The sequence below is a fragment of the Lepidochelys olivacea genome, assembly GCF_965140295.1.
Source record: "Lepidochelys olivacea isolate rLepOli2 genome assembly, chromosome: 6".
Classification (NCBI taxonomy): Eukaryota; Metazoa; Chordata; order Testudines; family Cheloniidae; genus Lepidochelys; species Lepidochelys olivacea.
In genome coordinates this window covers 28,438,245-28,460,271 of record NC_140416.1, presented here as the reverse complement: position 1 = coordinate 28,460,271, position 22,027 = coordinate 28,438,245, and the positions used below count along the sequence as shown (strand labels likewise).

Sequence of the window (22,027 nt, the reverse complement as noted above, 5' to 3'; positions counted from 1 at the left end):
ATTATAAGAGCCTTTGGAAAACAGTGCATCACTGGAATCCAGGATTCCAAATACTGGTTAAGTTTAGAAGTAAAATTTCAAAGTATACAAATTATACTAGCACCCAGCATGAATATGGGTCCTGTGAAAATGCATGCTTGGATTAATTTACTTTGTTAAACATAATTGATGTGCTGTCTTATAAAGACTCGCTCTGAAAACGTGACTGATCTGCATATGTGTGTGCAGGTATCAAACTGTGAAATAAAAAGTAGCAGAATAGTACAGTGATACTTAGTAAGGTTTGCTGATTTTTCTATTTTAAATCTCATTTTCTAGTTGAAACCCCACTTTTTATCAATTTCAGCTGGTTCAAACTATATTTAAACAAAAATTAGGACACAGGTTATGTTAGCTTATATACAAAATGTTTGTGTGGTTTTTTTTAATTTCAGCATTGATTTAGAAAAAAGTACAAAAACTTAAGTCTTAAGACCAGAATGAAATGTTGGCAGTCTTTACATCAAAGCCCAGCAAGGCATGGAAGCTCTTGGGCCATTTAAAATAAATGAATTGTTTTTAGTATGCTCAAAAGTATACGAAGTGAAGTCTTGAACTATTGTGTTACGAATTGAGGGTTTTCTCATGGCTACAATTTTTACATGCTTTTAGTTCATCAGCATGTATAGTAGGTGTAAAGACCAACAATATTGTGTCACCATTTCAAGGCAAAAAGGTTGATGGGATAAAATAAGTGCACAGAATAACTACAGCAACACAGTGAAATGTAAAAAGTTCAACAATACTTTTCCATTTTAACGTCTATTTAAATACAAGTGACAAATTGGTTTTCATTCTCATTGTGGAAATGGTTCATTCTCTCTTACACAGATGGAACAGGATCCTTCATTAGAACTGATGATAACAGAAGATCATGAATCATTAATGGAGAAGATGAACAATTGGAATTTCCAAATTTTTGATCTACTGCAAAAAATGGGAGACAAATCTGGAAGGATCCTTAGCCAGGTTTGTTGCTGTTTTTGATGTATGAGCCACAACTGAGGTGCTGTTTTGCCAGTCTGTGTATAAATTAAGAATAGCTTGAAAAGTAGCAATTTTATTTTCTTCTCATCTACCCTTCCATGTATGTAGACAGTAAGAATTGTTTATTTTGTGGGAAACTTACCTCAAACAGTGGGATTTTTTGCATTTTATTTTGAATACTGTGAGAGTATTGATAATTCTTATTTTATATGGGAGTGAGTTCTGTAGTCTTTAACTCCGGTTGCAACAAAGGACTACGTCTCCTGTCAACTGTTTCATGTTTTTTGGTGGAATGTAGCGTCTCTTGTCAACTGTTTCATGGTTTTTGGTGGAATGTAGTTGTCATTGAAAGTCACAGCTGAGGCGGGAGAGGCAATCTTTCTAGTAGCCTTTTCTGTTTCTCCCATAAACAACGCTATTCTTTCTTCCATGCTGCCTCTTAAATAGAATGCACTCCCTGACCTAATTCATAAGGCTACTACTCTTTCTTCAAAACTCCTATTCCACTGTGAAGTTTACAGGAAGTCTGCCAGCCACTAATGGCTAGGCTGAAGGACACTCGGGGATAGCTGATAGCAGATTTTATTTATTCTCTTTTTGATGTATTTATAAAAGAAAAAAAATCTTTCAGATGATTTAGTACTGTCAAGTTGTGCATTGGTTAAACTGTGGAACCATGTAATCTTCTCCTAGTTATTCTCCCCTCTCCCCTTTTCCCTCCTATTGTTTATAACACCCATTTATTGTATCTTCCTTGCATTTGTTTCAAAGATAAGCTCTTTAAGATAGGGATTTGTGCTATACTGTGCATTTGTATAGCACCTAGCATCATAATAATAATAAACTATGTAATAGCGCCACAGTAATGGCACTGTCACTCTGTTCTAAACCTCTGAGAGAGTCATAACTTTCTTAGATATTTTCCTTTTAGACTGAAATTGGCAGTGCAGATCTTTTGATGCCTCAGAAATGTCCTCACTGTTCTAATTTACCTTCATCCCAGTTTCCCTAATGAAGGAAGTTGGTATCAGCCTACCTATAGAGACAGGAGTGCCCTTGGAGAAGCTAGAATTCAGGGGGAATTTCTTGCATAGCTTCTTGGGTTAGGATGAGGACACTGGAACCACTTGAATGTGATTATTTAAATGTACATGTACTGCATTCCTAAAAGAGACTTCCAGTGAACAGTTTATAGGGGGAAGGAAGGCTTCAAGAGGAACCTTTATCTATTTTCTCCTAGGAAGCCTGAGAATTCTACTTTGACAGATCTCTTAATCAAGTCTATACTTGAAAGATTGTCTAAAGCATTGGTGGGCAGCCTGCGAGCCGCAGGTTACTCACCATTGGTCTAAAGCTTTGGGATAGGGACTGTTTGGCAACTCTGCTCCTCAGTAATAGAAAACAGCATAATTCTTCTAGCATAGCATGCGTAAAAGATTAAAGACAGGAAAAGAAAGTAAGAAGGTGCATTGGGGTCATTTCAGTAAAGAGATTTGCAGATTTTTTTTCATTTTGATTTCAAGAGAGTGGTAAGATAGTTGTCTGTTTAGATGGAAAGAATTCCTGCAAACTGTATTAATAGCACATCAGTGCTCAATGACTCATTTTTAATGAAGCATCAACTAAATTTAATAATTTAACAATTTTAACAGTATACTTAAATAAAAAATATAGCAGAATATTCTTAAAGTTGAATGAAGCTAAAATGATTAAACTTTGACACTTTTTAAAACCAAAATTAATTTTAATATGTGTTTAGGTGACATACACCTTGTTCCAAGACACTGGCTTGTTTGAAATTTTCAAAATTCCAACACAAGAATTCTTGAATTACTTTTGTGCACTAGAAAATGGCTACCGAGATATTCCCTGTAAGTAATGTTCAACTACACTATATACATTTATTCCTTTATAACAAAACATGTAAGTATGTTTACTTATTATTTTACCCATAAAACTACAGATAGTGTCTAATCTTAATGTTACAGGTATGATAATTGGATTGTTTTTAATAAATCTCTTTTCTCATAATTTATGAAAAATTAGACCTACAACAAAAGATTTGGTGGACTCCAAAATTGAGACTGCTCATATTTAGTTTGAATATAATCTGGTAAAATGTGCATGAATAGTTCAGGAAGTTTTCAGATTGAGCCTGTCCAAAGTCTTTTGAAGTCAGTAGGAGCCTATTAATTGACTTCAGTGAGTTTAGATCAGTCCTGTTAAGAATATAAATGCTTATTTATTATGCTAACCCTTATTTAACGTTGCTATTCTTTTGTAAAAAGAAAAGTTCCTCCATACAATCTAAACTTTTACTCTATTCTGTGATTTGTTCAAGACTATTAAACATTTTTTCCTGTGCTTTATACATGTCACGGCTGGGGTATCAGTAAGTGGTCACAGCAGCTGGAATTTCAAAATTGATTAACAGTCATTTAATGTGTTTTAAAGATATTAGCACAAGTTTTCTGGTCTTTCTGTTTATAGATGCCATTTACTTCAAAGTCATGTTGTTCTTTGAATCTGTGTGCATGTGGATCCCACTGGCAGTGTGCATTCAGAAGTTTTATCAGCAGTGTCCACTAGGGGTTGAACATGCACCTTCACGCCCTCCCCCTCCTCTCCTAAGGCAAAAAGGGAAAGCAACTTTGCCCACCGTTCAGTTCCTTCTAACCACTCTTTGGCAGAGAGTTGAAACAACAGGATCCTTCCTTAGAATAATTAGTTTGTTGTTACTGTAAACTTTTGATTTAGTTTTAGCAATTGTATTTGGTAGTGTAGTGTTTCCTCTATACCCTGTTGGCAAAAATAATAATCACCATAATAATAATTTTTAACTAAGATAAGCTGCTACCATTGACTGCAATTTTGAGAACACTCCAAGTGTAGTTGAAGGGCCAACAGAAACACTCTCAACTAATCATGATTATTTGGTATCGCGAAGCAAAGAAACTTCCAGGCAATGGATGTATCAACCAGAAAGTACGCATCCTGCAAGCTGAGGGTACTGAAACAGTCTTAAAGAAGGTATGATAGATGTGGGAGCCGCCATGTGAAATTTGGCATGGACAATATAAACACTGAAAAACCTGAGCTGTGGTACAGGCCACCAACTCCCTTTCTTTTTCTGAATAAGGAAAATAAAATCCTTTTTCCTTGAAGCCAGAGGCACTGGCTCTGTTGTGCCCAGCTATAGTAGAGATTCTGTTTCTTTCTGCATGGGACTCCCATACGAGTAGTCCCTGAAAAGGGGAATGGGTGGGTGGGTGTGGGGAGATATATTACAGAATTGGAGGGTGTACCACTCTTGGATCACCTGAAAGACCCAGCAGTCTTAGGTAATTGCAGCCCAAGCCTCCTTGAAGAAAAAGAGATGGGAACCAAAAGGAAGGTAGGAAAGGTATCGATCCACAGAGTCTAGAGCAGTATCCTCAACTGAAGCATTAAACTCTTGTTTCTGAGATTGAAATGGCTGGGTAGAGGACAATGGAAATGGCTTTCTCTTTTGATACCTTGACCTCTTTTTCATCTTATTTGGTGGTAAAAATAATAATAAGAGGTGTAAAAATAAGAAGAGGTAGCTGGTTGAGATCTCTGTGTAGAAGAAAGCTGACATTTATAATGCTTCCTTCTAAAATTGGAGGTATATAGTCCCAAAAATCTAAGTGTGGTTCGAGAGTCCTTCAAGGAGTGCAATGTGTCATCCATTTTTCAATTAAACAGCTCTTTTCCATCAAATGGTAAGTCTTGCAGTGTTCTTTGCACCTCCTTATGCGGACCCAAAGTAGATAACCATGAATCTCTCCTCATGGTAACACCTGTAACCATCAGTCTTGGTCCTGTGTCAACTGAGTCCAAACCTGCCAGAAAGGAGGTCTTAGCAATTAGTTGTCCCTCTAAACAAACTAATTTAAATTTCTCTTTGATATCTGATGGTAGTTTGTCCATGAAATCTGCTGTTCTGCACCACTAGAAATAATTATACTTGCCAGCCTAGCTTTATAGTTTGCAATTCTGACCCAAAGACAAGCAGAAGAATAACCTTTTGGCCAAATACATCTTTTTTTTTTGTTGTTCTTTTTCTTCTCAAGTAGACCTTGTTATCTGTTTGTTTTTTTCATTAGCCACAGTATCTACTAAGGATTTTGGTGCCAGGTACATATAGAGGTACTCAAATCCCTTTTGTGGGGGACTTAGTGTTTATGTTCAGCCTTCTCTGAGGTCACTGTGATAGATGCCAAAGTAGTCACAAGTCCTTTGTGGGTTCAAAAATTCTTTCATTAATAAGGTGAGCTATCCTGTTTTATGCAACTGGTTGAAGAATATCAAACAGTTTGTGTGTTTTCTAATGGACCAACTCCAAAGACACTTCTGCCATTCTCTTTAAAAGCTCCTGGTAAGCTTTAAAATCATCTGCAGTCATGTGAATGGAGGAGACAACAACTTCATCCAGGGAAGATTAGAAGCCCCTAAGAGATGGATTTTCTTGTGTTGTTGTAGCCCTGTTGAGAGAGACAAGGTAGGAGAGGTAATATTTTTATTGGATGAACTTCTGGTGGAAGGTGCAAGCTTTCAAATTACACAAATTTTTTCTTTAGGTCTGGGAAAAGAAATCAGAGTGTCTGAGCTAAATACAAGTTGGGACAGATAGTTAAGCATACGAGATAAATTTTATAAGGGGTCACTTGAGATGGAATGGGCAATAAGGGTTAGATTGTTATGCAAGAGGGGTTGGATATGGACCATTAAGGGTTAGCATGCAGGTGCATGTGTTACAGATTGTTGTAATGAGCCACGAAACCAGTTTTCCTGTTAAATCCATGGTTTTTAGTGTATAGGAGTGTTATGAATTTAAGTCCCCAGCCTTGCCATTTGAAGATGTTGTGTACGTTTCCTTTGAGGACAAGTATTGAAAAATCAGATATGGAGTGATCACTTTGTGAAAAGTGTTTGGCCATGGGTGATATAGTATTTTTGTCTTTTATCATTTTTCTGTGTAAGTTCATTCGAGAGCATAGTGATTATCTGGTGTCTCCCACAGAGTTGTTATTGGGACATATGATGCACTACATATGGTATTCCACATGTTGTGATAGGCATGTGTAGGACCCATAAATCTTGATAGGTGTTTGTGGGAGATATTTATCATTGTAGCAGTGGAGGTATATCTGCAGATTTTGCATCTGGTATTCTGGCAGGGTCTGGTGCTGCTTTGAGTTGGTGTGGCCTGGTCTGTGGGAAGCTTGCTTCTGATGATGAGGTTGGCGAGGTTGGGGGTTTGTCTGAAAGCCTTGAAGAGGGGTTCAGAAAAGATTTCTTTCAGAATGGTGGGTGACATCTAGGTGTCTGTGGTCAGTGGGGTATTCTTTCCTTTATTGAAACAGGTTTTCTCAGTTTACGGGCCCATTCCATGATGTGATCTACTTCTCTGGTGAAATGTTTGCATTTCTCCTTCATCCTCTTCAGAAAGTGGTTATTGAACTTCGGAAACAGCCTGCCCTGTGGGAGAAGGGACAGACCTCTGAGGCCATTTAAATGCTGGTCTTGTGTGTGAAGCCAAATGATGACTTGGTGTTAAGGACAAAGAGGCGAGCATGGCCAATGTTGAAAAGCATATGGGTAAAGCATATTAAACCAAGATGATGGAACCCAAAGAACAAAAGATGGCTCTTGTGGCAGAGCCCAAAATGCAGTGGTTTTAGAGGCACCTCCTCTGTTACATTCACTGTCCCTCGATGGAGCCGATGAAGATGGTTGATGCTCTGGGGACTAGCCTCTACTGGAGGCCTGTGATGACGAGGAGGAAAAAGAACCTTCTAAAAGACTATCTGGACCTGGAGGTGCTATAACTTGCTGAGCTGTGGAAGGATTTCTCTGATCCTCAATGTGAGGTCTCAATGCAATCTTCATGACAGGCATTCGGTGTTCATGCTATGGTGGACATTCTGACTTGCTTAATGTAGGAGAGAAGTACGGTAAAGGAGACTCTGGTATCAGCTGTGTCTATAAAGGAGACACTAGCAGATGATCCCTGTACTGAGTGTAGGTAGCGGATATCTGATTTCCTTTTGCCCATAACCATGTACCTCGGTACTGTTTGAATCAGCACCATGCTCTTTAATGCCTTTTGAGCTGGTGCCAAGGAGTCAGACTCTGTTCACATCAGTGCCAGGTGTTTTGCTGGTGCCAATATATAATGCCACTTTGACTGCAGCACTATGCAGAACAGTACTGAAAAATCCTTTTGACTGTGTTGACGAACTCAGGCACTCGAAAAAGCTGAAGTTGCACATGGTTCTTTCTTGCTTGTGGCCACTTTAAGTGAGTTCCTCGGTACCTGTACCTCAGATTTCTTGTGTGGTACTGGAGATAGGGACTATTGCCAAGAAGATGGTTTGGCAGTATGCGCCTTACTCCCACAGCCAGCCATGGTGTCTGACTGCTCTATTGGTTTTGTAATCTGAGATTTAGGGTTCTTATTAGATGAATGAGTTCTCTTTGAGCCTTTGGAGCCAGAAATAACCTCCCTTCTTGTTAGGCACTAGAAGTCTGGCTCTTTGGCAAAGCAACCAATGGCATTTTCAGCGGGTCAGTGAATAAATAAAATGCACTATTGGTCTGCAGCTTCACACACCTCAGATCACCTCTGAATCTGATGCAGCTCTCATGGATTTCTCTGTGAGAAAGTTTTTTCATCTTGATTCCCTGGATTTTTGAGTGCACTTTTTAAATACTCTACAGATTGTGCACTTAGATATGACTCTCCCCTAAATAATATAGACATTTGTCATGTCCATCCTTGAGGGGAATTACCACTCTACATGATAGGCATGGCTTAAAGCAAGGTGTTTAAGGTTCAGGCATAAAGACTAGACTTGGTACCGCAAAAAGCCAAACTAAAACTAAAACTTGCTAAAAAAATGTTGTTTGCTGACAGGCTATGAAGGGACTACTACACTATATATTAAATACAGTGGATACAATTAAATGAAAATTAACCATAAACTGTGCTAAGGAAGGACACCATGTTGTTCCAACTGCCTGCCAAAGGGTGGTTAGAAAGAACTGAGAGGTGGGCAGGGTTACTCAGCCCTTTATGCCCTCTGAAATGGAGCATAAGGGCATGAAGACTGCATGTGCAACCCCTAGTGGACACTGCTGATAAAACTTCTGAACATCTGTGCAAAGGGCATATGCACACCATGAATGGGATCCACATGCATGGAACATCTCAAAGAACAACAGTTATGGTAAAGTGTAAATAATCTTTTGCGGGAGGTTGAGAGGGGGAAGGGATTTTCTTCTATCTCTTGATAAATAGGAAATTAAGCATATTATTATGAACTAACAGTGGCATATTGATTCTGCAAACATCTCTCTTCCATAGTTACCCTTCTTATTAGGTTAAGATGAAAAGAGCCACAATCCCCAGAAACAAATGAACTTGCGTGTATGTTTGAGATAGGTAGCTCTCAATAATAAATGCATCATTTGATTTTAGAAAAAGGTAATTGAGTAACTGTTTTTGTATTTTTATTGTCTTTATAAATAAATTTCTTGTCCCAGCGCTGGGCAATTAAAACACAAAACACAGTTCACATCAGTTTTATAGTTAATTTAACTGTTCCCCATATATAGTCAATCAATTTCTCCTACTGTATGGGTGTTTCACACAACAGAGGAGATGACATTTTTAATAGAATAATGTAATTTTAAAACCATAAACTACACACACAAAAAAAAAACCCAAGATAATTCTGAGGTGAAAGTACTTGTTCTTTTTTGAATGATTGCACATGTCCTTTCCACTGTCAGTACATGCACGTCTTGTGCACAATTGTTGAAGATTTTTCCATCAGGGCAGCATGAGTGCCCTCTGGTGCCTTGCACCAGTGCACACAGGTATAAAGGGCCATGCTGCCCTCCCAACACCTCTCAGTTCCTTCCTATCACTGGTGATGGTTGTTGGATCTGTGATATTTGCATTTGCAAGTCTTCCTTCCCTTCTTGTGTGTGTGTGTGTGTATATATATATAGTATTTGTCATGTTAGTTTAGTCTAGAGTATTGTATTTGGTACACAATTAGTGACTAGAGTAAGTTTAGCTTACTTCTTAGTGAAGCTCAGTCTCCAGTACTCATTTGGGTACTGGGTCTGGTATCGGACTCATGCCATGTTCTGCCAGCTTCAGGGCCTGTCACTACTGTGGCAAACCTATGCCGGTGAGTGATCCTCTTCCCAGCTGCCTTAAATGGCTGGGGTAAGTGTATGTTGGTTACAAATGTCACATTTGTAGAGGGTTCAGACCTCATTCGATAAAGGACAGGACTGTCAGGTTCATGTACTTACCCATGGAGTCTGCATTTCACCCTCCAATGAAACCTTCCTGCTGAGAACAGGTACTGGGCATGTCTGAGTCTGCCAGGAGTACTCTGTCATTCATTTTGAATCTATAGGCAAACATTCCTCACTGATACCAAAGAAAAGACTTAGTAACTCCTTGAAGGACTCAGTACTGGGGCCTTCGAAATCTTCAGGCCAGGCACCAAGTGGAGGCAAGGCACTGATGGGCACTCAAAGAAGAGGCACTCCCAGATACAGTCTGTGTGAAAAGAGTGATTGTTGACTCTGGAGCCTGGGAAGGGCCCACTGAGACCTATCCCAGGACCAGCACAGCTAGCAGTACTGCAAGGTCAGGAGCCTTTGACAGTGCCTTGTACACCCGAGGCATTTGGGGCAACATAGGAACTACTGAACTTCTAGATACTGGTTTTACCCACAGTGCAAGACTCCTGCCTGATACCGGGATTGGATGTGTTAGATTCTACGGTGCCAGTTCCAGTCCCGGTGCACCATTTGCCACTGGTGGCTGTGGCTGTTGGTGCATCTCGGTGGCTTCCTTAGAAGGGGAATCAGGCTCTCAATTTAAGGGACACTTACTTTCATATGTCAATTCATCAAAGCCACAGAAAGTTCCTCAGAATTATATTCCCACTACCAGTTCTGCCTTTTGGCCTGTCAGCAGCACCTTGCATGTTCACAAAATGCATGTCAATAGTGGCAGCGTTCCTGGGAAGGTCAGTAATCTGTGTGTTCCCTTACCTAGATGACTGGCTAGTGAGAGGCCCATGCAGGTACCATTACTCTCCAGAATAGCTGCTATCCAGTCAATCTTTCACATGCAAGGTCTTTAATCAATACAGAGAAATCTATCCTGACTCCAGTTCAAAAAATAGAATTAATTGGGGCAGTCCTGGACTCTGTACAGGCCATGGCATTCCTGCCACAGCAGAGGTTGCAAGTGATGCAGCTCATTGCACTAGATCTAAAGACACATTCTTTGACTACAATTCAGTATTGCCTCAGACATCTAGGGCACATGGTGGTGTGCACTTACGTGGTCCAACATGCCAGAATGCACTTCAGAGAGCTTCAGCGTTGGCTCACCTCATTGTATTCTCCAGCACACCATCGTATGGACAGCAGGTTCAGGTGCCTGGTTGAGTCTTGTCCTCCCCGGACCGGTGGATAGACCTATTAATTGTTTGCGGAGGAGTCCTGTTTGCTCCTCCTGAACAGACATTCACCTTAGTCACATATGCATTGGATCCGGGAGCTCACTTAGGCCCCCTTCAGACTCAGGGGCTTTGGTCTTCACAAGGTCTAAATCCACATATAAATATCAGGAAGCTGCAGGCCATCTGTTTGGCTTGCATGGCATTCCTCCTGCATATCACAGGGTGGAATTTGTTAGTGCTCCCAGATAACACAGCAGCCATGTTTTATGTAAGCAAACAGTGGGGAGCCCAGTTGACGAAGTTATGCCTAGAGGCGATCTTGCTTTGGAACTTCTGCATAGCCAGGTCATAGACTCATAGACTTTAAGGTCAGAAATGACTATCATGATCATTTTCTGATCTCCTGCTCGTTGCAGGCCACAGAATCTCAGCCACCCACTCCTGTAATAGACCCCTAACCTCTAGCTGAGTTACTGAAGTCTTCAAATCATGATTTAAAGACTTCAAGTTATACTCCTGGGGGAATTGTGTGCCACTGCGTGTGCATAGAATTCCTGTCCCCTACAGATTTCTCTGCTTCCCTGCAGAAAAGTGACTTTCTGATGGGTCATGTGCCCCTCCCCAGAAGCGTGGGCGCATTGTTTCAGGTGCCTAGAGCATCTGATGGAGAGGTAAATCACTTCCGGGGAACAGCAGGGCTGGGGACACCCTGGCCATTGGCTTCTACCTTGCACCGGGTTCAGCTGCTAGTCCCAGCTGGGCTGGGGTCTGGGGAGCACGGGACTTCCTGTTCCGCTGCAAGGAACAGCCGGAGCCGAGTCAGACCCACTCCCAGAAAACTGCCCTGGCTGCAGGATGCTCCACCCCTGCTTCCTATCGCTCCTCAGCTGTGGGGGAAGGGGTCACTGTACTGGGAGCTGCTCCCTTGCCCATCCAACCCCCATACCTCTGGACACCCCCATACCCAGATTCCCCCTGCCATTGAACCTCACCCTCCCTGCACCCAGACACCCCTCTGACTGAGTACCCTGCACCTGAACCCCCATCGCCTGTGTCCAGAGCCCTCCTGTACCCGGATCCCGCCGCTGAGTCCCACGCTCTGCATCCAGAGCCCCTCTTCACCAGACCCCCTCACCAAGCCCCACCCCACCCTGCACCTGGACCTCCACCACTGCACCTGGATCGCCCCCCACCCTGATGAGCCCCAATCCCCTGCACCTGGGCCACCCCAGTGAGCCCTCGCATCAAGATCCCCACCATACTGACCTGCAACCAGCTCCATCCAGACTCCCAACACACCAAGTCCATTCCCCGAGCTGAGTCCCTCACACCCAGACCCCCCCGCTGAGCCCATCCCCCCACATCCAGGTCCTCTCTGCTGAGCTGCAACAACCTTCACCCCCCTTTAGAATCCTGTTGTCCCTGCACCTGGAACCACCCAACAAGCCCCTGTGCATCCAGATCCTCCCCACAGCCGGACCCCCCCTGAGACGCCCACACCCAGATTTTCCCACACAGAACCCTCTCACACCACACCTGGATCCCCCCACACTATGTCCCTCCACACTTGAAACCTGTTGGACAGAGCCTGCCTGCCCACACCTAGTGAGCTTGCACTGTCAGGATTGGGAGCAACCTCACAGCTGATTCTGTGTCCTGGGGGTAGGGGTGGGCTGCATGGTGATCTCCCACTTCCATGCAGCCAGTGGCCTGTGCTCTCCACTGCCACGCTGGAGTCTCCCCACTTATTTATTGACAAATAAAATTTGCAGAATTTTAAAAAAGTTGTGTGCAGAACTTTAAATTTTTTGGTGCATAATTCCCTCAGGAGTAAAGAGAATCCACCATTTACACTAGTTTAAACCTGCAAGTGACCCATGCCCCATGCAGCAGAGGAAGGTGGAAAACCCCCAGAGTCTCTGCCAGGTTGACCCAGCGAAAAATCCTTTCCCAACCCCAAATATGGCAGTCAGTTAGACCCTGAGCATGTGGGCAAGACCCACCAGCTAGGCACCTGGGAAAGAATTCTCTGTAGTATCTCCGAGCCCTCCCCATCTGGTGTCCCCTCACCACCTATTTCCTGCTATCCAATCACCAGATATTTGCTGCTATCTGTCGCAGATCGGCTACATGCCATTGTAGACAGTCTTATCATACCGTCTGCTCCATAAACTTATCCAGCTCAGTCTTAAAGCCGGTTAGGTTTTTTTTGCCCCCCACCGCTCTCCTTGGAAGACTATTCGAGAACTTCACTCCTCTAATGATTAGAAACCTTTGTCTAATTTCAAGCCTAAACTTGTTGCTGGCCAGTTTATATCCATCAACCGGACAGTGGCTTACCTTCCAGAGGTCCAAAACACTCTGGCAGACCACCTGACCAGATTGTTTGCAGGTCACCACAAGTGGTCCCTTTGTCCAGATGTGTTCAAGGCCATTTTCCAGTGGTGGGGAACTCTCCAAGTGGACCTATTTGCAACAAAAGAAAAAAAAATCATCTCTTTTGTTCCCAGGCGTGTCACGGCCTGTGGTCTCTGACAGATGCTTTCCTTTTGACCTGGTTAAAAAAGGCATGCTGTATGCCTTTCCTCCAGGTCTGCTCTTGCCAAGGTCTTGTCCAAAGTCAAGCAAGACTGTGCTCACATTATACTAATAGCCCCAGTGTGGCGTCATTAACATTGGTTTTCAACTCTATTGGTCCACTCTCCTCTGTTGCTTCTGAGAGATGCGGACATGATCTCCTAGAACAAAGGCCACCTCCTCAATCCCAACTTCCTGGCCCTCCACCTGAGAGCATGGATGCTTCCTGGTTGACATCCTCAGAATGAAATTTCACTAAAGGAGTACAAGAAATTCTCCTAAACAGTAGGAAGTCTTCAACTTGGTCTACTTATCTTGCAAAATGGAAGAGATTCTCCATTTGGTCTATGCAAATAAGTGTCCACACAGCCCAAGCTTCAATTCCCCATATCCTGGACTATCTCCTGCTCCTGAAACAAGGACTAGCCTGTAGTTCCATCAGAGTCCATCTGGCAGCTATCTCAGCTTTCCACTGTCCAATGTTATAACTGATCGATCTTTTCAATCTTTTTAAGTCTATCAGATTTCTAAAGGGTTTGGACCGGTTATACCCACAGATCAACAGCTTGATTCCACAATGGAACTTGAATTTAGTTCGAACAGAGTTGATGGTTTCCCCCCTTTGAACCACTAGCAACATATTCCCTATTACACCTACCTATGAAAGTGGCATTCTTGGTCACTATTACCTCAGCCAGGAGGGTAAGAAAATTGCAAGCCCTAGGGCATGGCTACAGTTGCAAGTTAGAATGCATTAAAGTAGCCCCGGGTGCCCTAACTCACTGGCAAGACACTGTGACAAAGTTCCTTCTGTACCTTGGTGGGTCTTGCGCTTATTGATGGATTTGCTAGCCTTGGAGCTTCACGGCAGTCCTCAGTTTGGCCGTTTTTATGAACCCACAGTCCAGGTCAACTCCTCCTGTGTCTGACCAGGAGTTGGGAGGTTTTGGGGGAACCTGGGCTTGCCCTCTAATCCAGGTTCCAGCCCAGTGCCCTGTGGAATGCAGCTGTCTAGAGTGCCTCCTGGAACAGCTGTGTGACAGCTACAACTCCCTGGGCTACTTCCCCATGGCCTCCTCCCAACACCTTCTTTATTCTCACCATAGGACCTTCCTCCTGGTGTCTGATAATGCTTGTACTCCTCAGTCCTCCAACAGTACCCGTTCTCACTCTCAGCTCCGAATACGTCTTGCTCCCAGCTCCTCACACGCACCACAAACTGAAGTGAGCTCCTTTTTAAACCCAGATGCCCTGATTAGCCTGTCTTAATTGATTCTAGCAGCTTCTTGATTGGCTGCAGGTGTTCTAATCAGCCTGTCTGTCTTAATTGTCTCCAGAAGGTTCCTGATTGTTCTGGAACCTTCCGTGTTACCTTACCCAGGGAAAAGGGACCTACTTAACCTGGGGCTAATATATCTGCCTTCTGTTACTCTCCTGTAGACATCTGGCCCGACCCTGTCACAGCACGCAGAGCGCCCAGACTCAGCAGCTAGAGTGCTCCTGGTAATCCACCTCAGTGAGTGGAATAACATTTGATGCGCGCCCATGTGGATGCCCTGGTCTGTTAATTCGCTCTGATCAGCCTCCAGAAGTGTCCCACAATCCCTGTTCTATCCACTCTGGTCATCACTTTGAACTCTACTGCCCTGCCCTCAGGTGACCAACCGTCAGACCCGCCCTTTAAATTCTCTGGGAATTTTGAAAATGCCCTTCCTGTTTGCTCAGCCAGGCATGGAGTGCTCCCAGCAAATCTTTCCAGGTGACCATGCCTCCACAAGCCAGGCAATCCCCAGTATGAAGCAATGGCAAGGTGCTGGACCTCATCAGTGTTTGGGGGAGGAAGCTGTCCAGTCCTAGTTACGTTCCAGCTGCAGGAATTACAATACCTTCGGGCAGATATCAAGGGACATGATGGAAAGGGGCCATGACCGGGACGCAGTGCAATGCAGAGTTAAAGCGAAGAAGCTGCGGAATACCTACCGCAAAGCCCGCAAGGCAAACGGTCGCTCCAGTTGTGCCCCGCAACCTGCCATTTCTACAAAGAGCTGTATGCGATACTTTGGGGTGACCCCACCTCCACTCCAAGAACTACCATGGACACTTCAGAGCCCAGTTCAATAAGCAGGAGGAGGAGGAGAAAAGCAGGAGCGAGGGTGCTGAGGATGAGGAAGACACCCCAGAACCTCATGATGCATGCAACCAGAAGCTGTTCTCAAGCCAGGAGGAAGGTAGCTAGTCGCAGCAGCCGGTGTTTGGTGAAGGACAAACACCAGAGGGGGTGCCTGGTAAGTGGCTTTTATTTTGGGAAGGAAGTTATTTGGTACAGGCTCTTGGGGTGAGGAGGGTTAGAGCCGCATGCATGCCTAGATGCGGAATAGGGCATTGATGTGCTCTATCACATCACGGTAATCCGCCTCAGAGATCTCTTCAAAGGTCTCATCCAGAAGTTGGGCAGTGCGCTTGCGCAGGTTTCTTGGGAGAGCCACTGTGGTTCCTGACCCAGTCAGGCTAACATGTCCACGCCACTGTGCCATGAGGGGCGGGGGGACCATTGCTGCACACAGGCAAGCTGCATATGGGCCAGGGCGGAAGCTGCATTGTAGTAGAAGACCCTCCCTTGCTTCCCAGGTCACCTTCAGCAGCGATATATCTTCCAGGACGAACTCCTCTGAAAAATGTGGGGACGGTGTTCAGTATAGGGGCGCCCTGCAGCTGTTGGCTCTCCCCAAGGCACAGAAACCCAGAGGACAGTACGGCCATGAAACAATCAGTTCCCCTTGACCCTGTGCTTACTCACTATTTTGGGGCTCCCGTGGGTTATGTGCGCTCGCTTTGGAATGGGCAAATTATGCTATTGTGTAGATCGTGCTTGCCCTTAAGTATGGAGAAATCATTGCTTTGTTTGGTGTGAACAATGCTGCCTCTGTTAAGTGTTGCATTTTTCCTTTACAGATGCAACCTTGAGATCTCAGCCGTCCATGTTATCACCGGCCAAAAGACTCCAAAGAATTAGGAAGAGGCCATGTAGAAGCAAAGAAAACATGCTGCATAAAGTAATGCAGCAGTCCCTTAACGAGAATCTAAAAGCGCAAGAGTGGAGGGAAAGTGAAAGGAGGATCCATCAGCAGAATGAGGAGCGCCAGCACAAAAGCGTGGAGCTCCGGCAGCAAAGCAAGGATCAGCTGATAAGCATCATGGAGCGTCAAGCAGATTGGATCCAGGCGCTTGTAGCCATGCAGACAGAGCACTATCACGCCCACCCCCCGTCCCCACCCACTGCAGCCCTTGTCCCAAAACTCTTTCCCTTGTGCCACCATGTCACTTTTCCCAACATCCAGGTTCTTATCGCCACCAGCTGCCTCCAACACCTGTAGCTTCACCACCCAGTCCTGAAAACTACGACCCTTACCCATTGCACTCAACCCTCATCACCATGCATTATAGCCATCCTGAAGTGCAGCACTCATTGCACAGCACTTCAAACAGGCAGGCTGAGTATGATAACAGGACATATGCAAATCTGTGATTGTACCATTCCTCACACCACCCCCTTGCCCTTTCTGTTTCCCAAGCAGTTCTGTTTCTTTTCAATAAATGGATATTTTGGCTTTGAAAACATTCTTTATTATTGCATAAAGTAAAAGATACCTTAGCCCAGGAAAGCAACAGGCACTGCAAGTCAGTGTAGCAAACACAGATTCTGACTAACATTGGAACCACTGCACTTCACTCCTGTGCAGGGTACCAAACATTACTGGTGGCTTTCAGCCTCAAATTGCTCCTTCAAGGCATCCCTATTCCTTGCAGCCCCGCGCTGGGCCTCTCTAATAGCCCTGCTCTCTGGCTGTTCAAATTCAGCCTTCAGGTGTTGAACCTCCAAGTTCCATGCCTGAGTGAATCTTTCACCCTTCCCTTCACAAATGTTATGGAGGGTACAGCAGGCGGATATAACTGCGGGGATGTTGTCATCGGCCAGGTCCAGCTTCCCATACAGAGAGCGCCAGTGGCCCTTTAAACAGCCAAAAGCACGCTCCACAGTCATTCTGCACCGGCTCAGCCTGTTGTTGAACCGCTCCTTGCTGCTGTCAAGGCTTCCTGTGTAGGGTTTCATGAGCCACAGCATTAAAGGATAAGTGGGGTCTCCAAGGATCACAATGGGCATTTCGACTTCCTCTATGGTGATCTTCTGGTCTGGGAAAAAAGTCCCGGCTTGCAGCTTCCTGAACAGGCCAGTGTTCCAAAAGATGCATGCGTCATGCACCTTTCCGGGCCAGCCTGCGTTAATGTCAGTGAAATGCCCACAGTGATCCACAAGCACCTGGAGAGCCATAGAGAAATACCCCTTCTGATTAACATACTCGGAGCCTAGGTAGGCTGGTGCCAGAATTGGAATATGCATCCCATCTATCACCCCTCCACAGTTTGGGAAACTCATTTGTGCAAAGCCAGCCACAATGTCATGCACATTACCCAGAGTCATGGTTCTTCTGAGCAGGATGGGATTAATGGCTTCCAAACTTGCATCAACATGATTCCAACGGTCGACTTTCCTACTCCAAACTGGTTAGTGACCAATCGGTAGCTGTCTGGAGTTGCCAGCTTCCAGATTGCAATAGCCACCCACTTCTCCACCATCAGGGCAGCTCTCAATCTCGTGTCCTTGCACTACAGGGTTGGGGCGTCCCATGAAAGTGGCTTTTCTTATCCAAAAGTTCTTCAGCCACTGCTCGTCATCCCTGACTTGCATGACGATGTGATCCCACCACTCAGTGCTTGTTTCCTGAGTCCAAAAGCGGCGTTCCGCGGTGGTGAGCATGTCCGTGAATGCCACAAGCAAATCTCATATCGTATGCTGTCAAGGTTCCTTCCCCACTCTGAACTCTAGGGTACAGATGTGGGGACCTGCATGAAAAACTTAGCTTAGGTTAAAACTTCCCCCAGGTACAAACTGTTTTACCTTTTTGTCCCTGGACCTTATTGCTGCCACCACCAAGCGTCTAACAAAAATAACAGGGAAAGAGCCCACCTGGAAACGTCTTTCCCCCCCAAAAATCTCCCAAAGCCCTGGGGAAGGCTTGATAAAAATCCTCACCAATTTGCATAGGAGAACACAGACCCAAACCCTTGGATCTTAAGAACAATGAAAAAGCAATCAGGTTTTTAAAAGAAGAATTTTAATTAAAGAAAAAGTAAAAGAATCACCTCTGTAAAATCAGGATGGTAAATACCTTACAGGGTAATCAAATTCAAAACATAGGGAATCCCTCTAGACAAAACCTTAAGTTACAAAAAGACACAAAAACAGGAATATGCATTCCATTCAGCACAACTTATTTTATCAGCCATTTAAACAAAACAGAATCTAATGCATATCTATCTAGATTGCTTATTAACTCTTTACAGGAGTTCTGACCTGCATTCCTGCTCTGGTCCCGGCAAAAGCAACTCACAGACAGAGAGAACCCTTTGTTTCCCCTCCCCCTCCCTCCAGCTTTGAAAGTATCTTGTCTCCTCATTGGTCATTTTGGTCAGGTGCCAGCGAGGTTATCTTAGCTTTTTAACCCTTTACAGGGGAAAGGGTTTTTCCTCTGGCCAGGAGGGATTTAAAGGTGGTTACCCTTCCCTTTATTTTTATGACATATGCGTTATGTGAGTCGATATCATCACCGAAGTTCTCACTGTCCGTTTGGATCTTAAGGAGTAATTCGACTGTCAAATGTGACGTGCTGGTGAGAGTCGTCCACATATTCCTCAGCAGTTCGTGCTCCATTCCCACAGACCGAAAGGGAAGAGAGATCGCGCAGTACAAAAAAGTTGAAAGATGGCGCCAAATGTGAATGGAAGCACAAGGATTGCTGGGATGCAAACCGATGCATCACGGGGCGTTGGGACAGGATCCAGAATGCCCCTCACCCCCACGTCCTCTTCCCACAAGCCACAGTGCCAGAATGGGAAGAGGTGCTCTGTGGGATAGCTGCCCATAATGCACTGCTCCCAATGCCACGGCAAGTGCCACAAATGTGGCCACACCAGTGTGCTTGCAGCTGTCAGTGTGGACAGACTGCAGCGCTTTCCCTACTGCTCTCTCCGAAGTCTGGTTTAACTCAGAAGTGCTCTACATCTGCAAGTGTAGCCATGCCCTTAGCGTTGGATCCTCCTTATACAGCATTCTTCAAGGACAAGGTTTTCCTTCAACCTCATCCAAAGTTCCGGACTAAAGTAGTTTCCGATTTTCACATTAATCAAAACATTTACTTACCAACCTTCTTTCCAAAGCCTCGTTCAAGTAGGTGGGAAGAGATACTCCATTCTCTAGATGTTAGAAGTACTTTGGGGTTTTTTTTATCTGGATTGGACTAGGCCTTTCAGGTCGTCCTCACTGTTATTTGTCGTGATTTCAGAAAGAGTAAAGAGCCAGTCAGCGAATATCCTCTTGGATTTCCGGCTATATTCATTTATGCTACTGTTTGGCTGATATGGAACCTCCAACTAAAGTGGTGGTTCCCTCAATTAGATCACATGCAGTTTCTGTGGCCTCTCTGGCTTGTGTGTCCATCCTGGACATTTGTAAGGTGGCAACCTGGTTTTTGAGCCACGCATTTACTTCCTGCTATGCCATTGCTCATCTGTCTAGAGATGATGCCTGATTTTGATGGGTAGTCCTACAATCCCTATTCAAGTAGAGTCTAAACACCACCTCCAGCTCGAACTGCCTGTAAGTCTCCTACAATGGAATAGACATGAGCAATCACTTGAAGAAGAAAAAACAGTTACCTACCTTTCGAAACTGTTGTTCTTCAAGATGTGCTGCACATGTCCATTCCACGACCCACCTTCCTTCCCTTTCTGGTAGGAAGAAACTAAAGAGGGTTTAGGCCAGTGTGGCCTTTTATACCTGTATGCAGTGGCACAAGACATCAGAGGGCAATCATGCTGAGTGGGTACTGCTGAGGGAAAATTCTCCAACAATTGTACACGAGGTACATACATCTACAATGAAATAGATATGTATGATACATCTCAAAGGAAAGTATGTAACTGGTTTGGGGAGAGAGTTGTTTTTTGTTTGTTTGTTTTTACAACTGACTAGATTTTTATTTTGACAGTGGTCAAAATAAATCAGAGTCTGGAATTCTTACTGGTTTCAAAATAGTTTATTACACGTTCTATAACATTTTTGATCCTTTACAGAAAATGAAATACAAAACAAAAGCAGTTAGGTAAGTGTTAAACAAAATAAGGACAAAGGCAACAAGTTTGAAATGGATAAAAGTTTTATATTAAGCACAATTAACCTGTGGAACTCATTGCCACAAGATTACACAATGGAGTCTTAGTCCGTAACTAGGACTTTTAAGTGCTATAGTAGTAGTAGTAATAATAGTAATAACAATTATAACAACATTTAGACCAAGTACTTTGAAGGCTGCAAATCAAGGAGATAGGGATTGCAAGAACATGAACTATTATATTTGATAGACTTAGAAAAAAGTTTGGAAGAGATATAAATACTCAAGCTTCAGGGCATAAACCAACTCTATCTAAGAAGATTAGAAAGAAACTTTCCCTGTGAGTTAGCAATTTAATAATTTCCCATTTCTTTTCTTTTTGCGAAGACAGACTAACACGGCTGTTACTCTGAAACTTGCATTTGTGTGTATCAGACAGAATACTTGGCGAAGTGAACCATTGTTTCTGTTTTTCATCCTTTTTATATTTCCTGCTTTTAATGTTGTTTAAGTATAGATCATTGTTCAGATGAATTTTATTTAATATTGTGATGTTCATGGATTAAGTTATTTTTAAATTCAAATGGTAGTTTTAAAAAATATAAAAATTGTAAATGTGAAGCATGGTCTCTTATTTTCCTTTATGTGGGCCTGGATCTTCAGAATATTAATGTTCAATTATTATTTTGGCATGCTGCCAAAATTGTCCTCAGGAATGCAAGCAAGAGACGGGAAATGACAATTTGACATTTTATAACTCAGCCAGATCTGAATGAAAGTTAATGGAAGAAGCAAAGGGAATTTCTGTGGAGCTTTGTCCTTACCAAATTTCAAAGGCCTGCTACAAACAATGGAGATGTTAGTTTATCAAAAAAAAAAAAAAAAGTCAAAAGAATCTTTTATGATGGAAACTGTTTGGCAACCTAAATATGGGAGTCCAGCTCCTCCCATAATACTTAGAGAAAACAGTAGAAAGAACTTGTAGTTCATGAATACTTTGTTGATTTTTAGATCACAATCGTGTACATGCCACAGATGTTCTTCATGCAGTATGGTATCTCACAACACGGCCCATTCCTGGGTTTCAGCAAATTCACAGTGATCATATAATGGAAAGTGACATGGGTATGTATCAATATTAATTTTTATTTTTGTATCTTCAGTAAATTTTTCAGAATATTTTACTCAAACTAGAATAATTACCATGGATAAATTGAACAGTAATCTGAAAAAAATCCTTCAATAGTTATTAAATATTTTAAAGTTAAAAGATAAGACAGTAGCAATCTATGCCATTTGCAAGCAGTATGTACCTGATTTTAGGATAATTAATTGATTGAATAGTTGCTGGTATGCTTGGCTCTTGAGCCAAGAGTACTGTTTCACTGAGATAAGTTTCTTCTTCTGAATGAGACCTATATCTTCTGCTGTAGTCAGCATATTTCTAGTGATTGAAATACATTAGGCTAATATTTCTTTAATTAGTAAATTAAATATCTCAAACTAAAAATGCCTAAGATTAAACTATTTAACATAAATGGAGCTCTGCTTAATGATTCCAATGTAAAAATGAAATTGTCCTGAACAACTGAGGGTCCTGTTTTGTTTAGCATATACAGGTATTTATCTTTTCAGTGAAGCTCAGTTGAATAAGATTTGTTGTTGTTATGCTAA

The 22,027-nt window shown here is 43.3% G+C and overlaps 1 protein-coding gene across 1 annotated transcript in view; it reads left to right on the top strand.

The window, feature by feature from the left end:
- Positions 1 to 22,027, top strand: part of PDE3B (phosphodiesterase 3B) — a 235,263-nt gene that overhangs the window by 186,149 nt on the left and 27,087 nt on the right. Inside the window, exons 9-11 of the mRNA XM_084630738.1 lie at positions 871 to 1,008; positions 2,786 to 2,897; positions 21,365 to 21,478. Coding sequence (XP_084486864.1) covers positions 871 to 1,008; positions 2,786 to 2,897; positions 21,365 to 21,478 — 364 coding nt within the window. The remainder of the gene's footprint in view (positions 1 to 870; positions 1,009 to 2,785; positions 2,898 to 21,364; positions 21,479 to 22,027) is intronic.